The sequence below is a fragment of the Chinchilla lanigera genome, unplaced genomic scaffold (genome assembly GCF_000276665.1).
Source record: "Chinchilla lanigera isolate Chin_1 unplaced genomic scaffold, ChiLan1.0 scaffold00085, whole genome shotgun sequence".
In the NCBI taxonomy this organism is placed as follows: Eukaryota; Metazoa; Chordata; class Mammalia; order Rodentia; family Chinchillidae; genus Chinchilla; species Chinchilla lanigera.
The window spans coordinates 1,399,508-1,406,664 of record NW_004955486.1 but is presented as its reverse complement, the minus strand read 5'-3'; the positions used below and the strand labels follow the sequence as shown (position 1 = coordinate 1,406,664).

The following is a 7,157-nucleotide window of genomic DNA, read 5'->3' as shown; positions in this document are numbered from 1 at the left end:
GCTCTCAAAGCATCAGCCCAAAGCTGGCTTTGGGTTTAGTTTATATGGGGTTTGCAAGCAGGAGATCCAAAAGCTTGAACGTGTGGTGAATTTCTATTGGGTAGGGTCGGTGATCTCTCATGGCTAGCCAGAAAGTCCTTGAAGTAAGTGAGCAATAGTGTCAGTCATCTCTCCTTGCTGGAAAGTACAAGGTATGTAGCTAACTGCAGACAGACTGAGCTGACTCGGGAGATCACTAGTGTAGTCAGTCAAGGCTGAGTGAGTCTAACAGACGAGCTGCATGGTAGGCTGCATGATCTTATTTTGTCCTAATATGGTGTCAGACGAGTGGTTGATTTTTAAATTTCCTGTCACACCACCACCCTGTATACAATTCTACTCACTCTCCTATTGCTGTGGTCCCATTGGAAGACACTTTGAACTTATGGTGGTAAGGATAGCTGCATTTTCCTTTACTTTTGTCAGCATTTATCACCCTGTGTTTCAGATATCCTGTCTGTGTTGGTTTTCTGTCTTGGTTCCTCTTCTCTTATTGCTGAAGGAAAATACCTGATGTCCAAAATTAAGGAAGTGTTTATTTGGTTGACAGTTTGTAGAGGGTTCAGTTGCTAATCAGCTGGCTCCAAAGCAGGGTGGCATGGTGAGGGGCAACAATTCAAGGAGGCAGAAGACAGCAAAAGTAATAACAGCAAAAATGGGGAGAACAAGCCTCTTATCTTCCATACATATACTGTATGTAGGCTCTCTGCCTAGGGCGAGTGTAGTATTCACACCATCTCTGAGTCCCAGTCTTTCACAGGCTGAGGATTTTTACAAAATGAGGACCCTGGCCCCTTGCTGAATGCCTTAGTTACACTTCTAAACTTCTGCAGTTGACACAATGAATCAACCATTACAATGTCCGAAGCATTGGGCTTGGAATCTATCTTGCACACAGTTTAGATGTGGAAGGCCTGCATTTTCCCTGCTCCTTAGCAAGAAGCATTCTTCTACTGGCGAGGGAGCAGATAGCACTGAGCAGACTTGATAGGAGCAAGCTACATGTGTGTATGTGGTCTTGTGCATAGTAAATAGTGCTCTACCCCTGTGCCCAAAGCATATCCTGTTCTAAAAATCACTTTCCCATTTCCTTTGAAGAAGGACAATCCTAGGACCTAAAAGGAAAGCTAGGACACAAGGCCAACAGGTGATATCTTTGGCAGGAAAAAGCCAAACAGTTACTTCCTAGCTACTAAAGTGGGTTCCTGACCATGTCCTCAAGAAGAGCTGATGGAAGTCCTTGCTGATGGTTGGTGGGTTTCTGAGGGTTGTGCTGGAGTGAAGCGGGAGCAACTTGCTCAGCAGGGACTGACGTCTCCCCTGATTCCTTTGCAGTGAAGAAAACTTCCCCAGAGACAGAGACATCCCCCGGGTGGCAAGCCCCAAGCCAGGCACCGTATGTGCCACACCCTTGGAATTCCTCGAGTCCTGCAGTAGCAGAAGTACTCACTTTCTAGAGAACATTTGCCTAGCTGAGATTGAGGACCTATCACAGAGAGTTTCATTGCAGATTTCCATTGATCTCGTGGCCTTGGATACAACCCAAGATCAACCAGAGACGAACTACGATGGAATGAGAAGCAAGCTTTCAATGTCTCTGGATTCCCAGCAGATTGTTGTAGAAAACCTAGATCTGCTTTTACTCTCCTTAGCTATCCCTGACCTCTTGGAGTTTTGCCCTGCCTTGAGCCTCCAAGCCAAGAAAAGCCTGGTTCTGAACAAGTCCTCTGAGGAGAGGGCTGCCCTAGTTTCCAGGACTAAGAGCATCTCGACAAACAAACTGACTCTAGCCTAGAGGGACAGATGTTGCAGCCCTCATGGAGGGCATTCAATTTCCACACATATTTAATTCCTTTGATCGTCTTGACCAGTTCAAGCATCCAGTAGCCATCAAAACCCAAGACACTGGAGTCATCGAGGTGAATCAGGTTCAGGAGAACTCGGGCGTCACTAAGGGCTCCTTGCCTCCAGTGAGGAAGAACAAACAGAAATCCTCCTGGCCAATCACTGGAGCTCCTGAGGCTAAAACCCAACTGAAGGCCCCTGAGAGCCTGTTAAGGGGAGAAGAGCTCATTTTCAGTGCAGAGGCCAATAACAGGGCTCACGTGAACACAGCTGAGCTGAGCACCAGCAAGACCTCTGGGAAAACACCCAGCAGGATCACTCAAAGGAAATACTGTGGGCAAGCTAGGACCAGAGAAAACAAAAGCAAGAAAATGACAGAGAGGAAGCAGCTGGGGCCCAAACTCATAGAAGAAAAGCCAAGCATTCTCAACTTGAAGCTCAAGACAAACCGACATGCGCTTGGCCAAGAGGCCTTTAAAATGCCTCCCACCTTCCTAGGCAAGCACATGCTGGAGTCTGTGCAGGTTTTCCACCCACTAGGGAAGAAGACAGAGAAGAGAGCTGGGAACTTTTTATATAGGGCTCTGAGAACACCAACCAGCAGCAAAGACCCCAAGTCATTGCCAACAAGCAAACCCTGGAAGGAGGCCCCATGTGAGAGAAAGGGGCCCGAGAGTGCTCCAGAAAGATCGGAGAACCAGCACATCAGTGCTGAAGCAGAGGATTCATCTGCATCCCTGTGTGAGCTCCCACCACCTTGGAAGGTGAAGATAATACCTTTGGGCTTTCCAAGCCCAGAAAAGCCTCAGGCAAGACCTGTTTCTAGAAGGGCACAGCGTCCAGCCTTGCGGAGACCCACTGCAGCTCATCCTGCTGCTTACCCTGCTGCTGCTGATGGCACAGCTCAGCCCTCCCAATTAGCAGCTGGTCACACCTCTCTGCTGGGTCCTGGCAAACCAGCTCAGCCTGTTCTGGAAAATGCCAAGCAGCCGCGCTGGACCATTTCAAAACAGCCTTGGCTTTCTCAGTCTGCAACACGTAAGCCTGCACCCCAGGAAACAGCAGCTTCTGCCTCTCTCAGAAGGGGGCCTGTTGCCACTGTTGTGGGCAAGCGCAGGCCCCTGCCTCAGCCACAACACCCGTTTCTCCTCCAAGACTTCAGCCGCCAGCCCATTCCCTGGAGGGAGCCCAATGTGCCTGAGCCCGTCATGTCCAGCCCCATCGTGGAAGAACAGAGGCCAGAGCGCGAAGCCCTGAAGAGGCAGGCTCAGCGAGAGCGCGAGGTGGCCGCCAAATGCACCTCCTTAGGGAAGCTGCAGTTCTTCAGGCAGAGGGAGAAAGACAGGGAAATCGAGCAGTGCTACGGGTATGCAAGATGACAGCCAGCAGCACTGCCCAGACACCTTGGCCTCCAAGTGATTCTCCACATAGATATGCAGAAAAAGAGGTAGAAATTTGCTGATTCCAATATAATGTTGAAGATGAACATAACCATGTCCTGTTTAAGGGAGGAGGACAGTAGAAGCGATAGTGAATAAAGCACCCTCTTGCGCTCTAAGATGCTGTTCAGTGTGAGTTCTTTCCTAAAGGTGGGGATCAAAGGCTGCATTAGAAAGAAGGAAGGGAGAGTAGGATCACAGAACATGGGCATACAGAATACAGAGGAAGGAGTAACAAATAAGATGTGCATTTAGGGGGCTGGGGATTTAGCTCAGCGGCACAGCGCCTGCCTGGCAAGTGCAAGGTCGTGAGTTCGATTCCCGGTACTGGAAAAAAACAAAACAAAACAAAAAAACAAAAACAAGACAAAACAAAACAAAAGATGTGCATTTAGCAAGGCCACAGAAGAGAGGTGGTATGGGCTAGAAGCAGGATTCAGAAGTGGTAAATGGCAGAAGACAGCGAGTCTGGGGTGAGTGTAAAAAGAATAAAATTAAGATAAGATTCAAGTTTGCACAAGATCAGCGTGGGCTGACCAGAGGAAAGGCAAAATATCTCTGATGGATAATGGCCTCCTGTTCATGATAAAGCCGGCAGGCATTTGAGAAACTGGATTCACATCTCTAACATGCTTGGTTCACTTAAGAATATAGTTGGGCAAGTTCACTCCCAGACACTGGGGAAATGCTCAGGAGACTGGCTGGTGTCCACAGTGGTCCTGGGTCAGTGAAGACTGTGAAACTCGCTCAACTGAGCTTTACCAGCACAAGGCCCAGCCAGAACACGGCCTGGAAAGAAAGCACCACTTCCACAACAGCCATGCACTAGGACAGCAGAGGTGCATCACTCAACTCACTTTCAAACACCTGGGGTTGGTATCACTGCTCCCCTTTAGAGGCTAGGTTCAGTGACAGGGTAGAGCCCTGCTGCATGCACAGGCAGCAGGGCCTCAGTCTTGGCTGCCTGACTGCCTGAAACCTCCACAGAGTGGGAGAGTTTCTGTTGGTAGACATCCTCCCTGGATTTCACAGTATAGTGTACAGAAGTGAAAGGTAGGCAACATCAAACTTGTAAAAGGACAGAACATGAACCCAAGGTGACAGCCAGGCCCTTGTCCCAGGATCCAGCACATGCCATCTTCTGGGAGCCTTGGTCACCACAAGCAGGGCATGAGAAGAAGCAGCTTCCAGTGTGTGTTTCTATTTCAGGAGAGAAGTGCTAACAGAGACACCCTCGGGCAGCTGTGGGACTGAAGCACCAAACTTTCAGATGTGCTTCTCCAGAGGCTTGGAGCCTTAGGGCAGTGATGGAAGAGAGGGCTGGTGGGTGGGGTGGGAAGGCTGGGCTGGGAGTTGGTGGGGTGGTGGAGGGGGCAGGAAAAGAATGGCATGGGGGTAATGGGGGATGAGCACAGAGGACCCTCACCAGGGGAACACTAGTAATTCATGTTTTAAAAATAAGCCACTTACATAGAGTTCTGCTTATCAAATGCACCACTTGAAAGGACAATCCAGTGGCTGTTAGTCCACTGTGGGATTTGTAGCATATTTATCATCTCAAGGGGATTGAGCCATTCCCAAATGTTCCCATATGGTTCCCTTGAACCCTATGGCCAAGTATAGTCATTGCAACAACCCTACTTCTCTGACAACAACTTCTGTCCTGGTTACTTTTCTCTTGGTGCTGAGACAAAACACTTGACACCCAAAATTAAGGAAGGACAGGTTTATTTAGCTCACAGTGTGTGAAGGTTTCAGTCAGTAATCAGCTGGTTCCAAAACAGGGTGGCACAGCACAGGGCCAACACTTCAAGGTGGCAGAAGACAGCAAAAGCAACAAGAGTAAAAGCAGGGAAGACAAAGCCTCTTTTCCTCCCTTATGCTGTCAGCAGGCTACACACCCCTTGTCCACAGGTGTAGCGCTCACACCATCTTCATGCCCTCCTCTTGCACAGGATGAGTATGTTTACAAAGTGAGGACCCTGGACCCTTGAGTCAGTTAAACTTCTAAACTTCTCAAGTTGACACAATGCATCAACCATTACATATGGATAGGACATATTTCTTTCCCCACTCACCCATTAAGTAAGTGGTGAACATTGGGATGGTTTCCTCTAGTGGGTGACATTTCCTGGTAGCTCATCTGTGTCCTGTAGCAGCAGGTTAAGTTATTCCCCCCATTCACAGATAAGGAGCTAGAGGATGTCAAGAATTTGCCCAGGTAAGAGCTAGCAGTTCGGGACCTGGGCCTTGAGCTTCCACTTTAAGGCTTTCAAAGTCAGACAGAAAAATCTCCAGGATACCAAAGGCTGTTCAGTGGTAGTGTCTGCTTCACACTCCCCAAGTTCCCAGTTACCCTCTTTCCTGCTGTTCTGGATTTGTCTACATTGACCACTTAGTTCGTTCTTCCATAGAAATTATGGACCCGTACCTCCACATGTATGTTCACAACTGATGGAATACTCTGTCCCACTCATTTGAGTTGTCATTTCCCTTATGAGTGTGTTACACCCTTAGGTGCACTTGCACTAAGTTTTCAGAATTTTCCAGGCCTTTGAACCTTTCATATTTGCCCTTTCTGTGGAATCCTTTTCCTCAACTTCTAGAGCCATCCCCCAAACAGAACCAGGTAGGCATCCCTGAAAGTTGACCACCCAGAAGAAAGGTTCTACCTGTATATTTTCTCACTGGAAACCAGCTCCACACACTTTCCACTCTTTAGGACTCCTACCATGACTCCCTTTTCTCAGTCACAGCAGAGAGGAGGGGAAAGTGATCCCCCAAACTGGGGAATCTATCAGGGCACTGCCTAACTCGAGTATCCAAGCAAAGGCAAGGTGGGCTGGCCACACACGCCTCTTCCTTATGCAAGAGCAGGCAGTTTCACTTGCTACAAGGCCTCTAGCACAGGCCCTTGTTGACTTTCCTCTAGCAATGAGGCAGTTGGTTCTTGGTGCTTCAGAATTAAAGATCATCAAGTGAAAACCTGAAGGGCAGTGATAAGTGCTCTTACTTAGCATGACTCAGGCCCTGGGTTCAATCCCAGGGAGGGGGAGAGAGACAGACAGAGAGAGACAGAGACAGAGACAGAGAGACAGAGACAGAGAGACAGAGACAGAGAGACAGAGACAGAGACAGAGACACAGAAAGAGACAGACACACAAAGACAGAGAGAGAGACATGCACTCTGTCCTCCAACTACGGTGTTCTTAAAAGTACAGTGAGTAGTGGAGGAGAAAAATATATTCCAGATTTTTTTCTCCAAGGAACCAAATCTATAGCATTTTCTGGACTATGTTGCTTCCTAAAAAATCTTGAATTGTCTGTTGGATGGATACACAGTGAGGTCAGATTGCACTGACTTCTTCCCCTTAGAAAATCAGAAACCTTCATGAGTAAATTTTTTTCTAGCACCGTCATTTCTTTTATGTTCCACCAATGGTTCTCTTCCTCTTCTAAATATACTCCCCTCTGTTTTGCCTGCCGTTCAAGCCAGTCAAGGCAGACTGAAAATCTGAGAAGCCCCAGGCTCTATGCTAGCTCTCTGAGGGCAGGGAAGGAGGCTCAGGCAACTGTCTCACTGTCTCAGGGCGGGCCTGTTGTGTCGGTGCTTCTCTGTGGCGTGGCGGTTCTCCACCACGCGGCAGAGGCGGCGGCTGGCCTGAATGCTGGCGGGTATCTCTGCACTGCTTCCCGGGTACCTGTGCCCTGCCGCTTCCCGGACGCCTGCGCGGCTGGGGGCTGGTCCCGGAAGGGCCGGCATGCCCCCTATTTATTTCAGTAAAGCAATACAAGACAGTAGTTCAATTATGTTACCTATCCTATATATATATA

At 48.7% G+C, this 7,157-nt stretch overlaps 1 protein-coding gene across 1 annotated transcript in view; it reads left to right on the top strand.

The window, feature by feature from the left end:
• Positions 1-3,263, top strand: part of LOC102018405 (uncharacterized protein C2orf78-like) — a 4,941-nt gene extending 1,678 nt beyond the window's left edge. The window contains exons 3-4 of the mRNA XM_013504140.1: positions 1,375-1,435; positions 1,911-3,263. Coding sequence (XP_013359594.1) covers positions 1,375-1,435; positions 1,911-3,263 — 1,414 coding nt within the window. The remainder of the gene's footprint in view (positions 1-1,374; positions 1,436-1,910) is intronic.
• Positions 3,264-7,157: the final 3,894 nt, after the last annotated feature.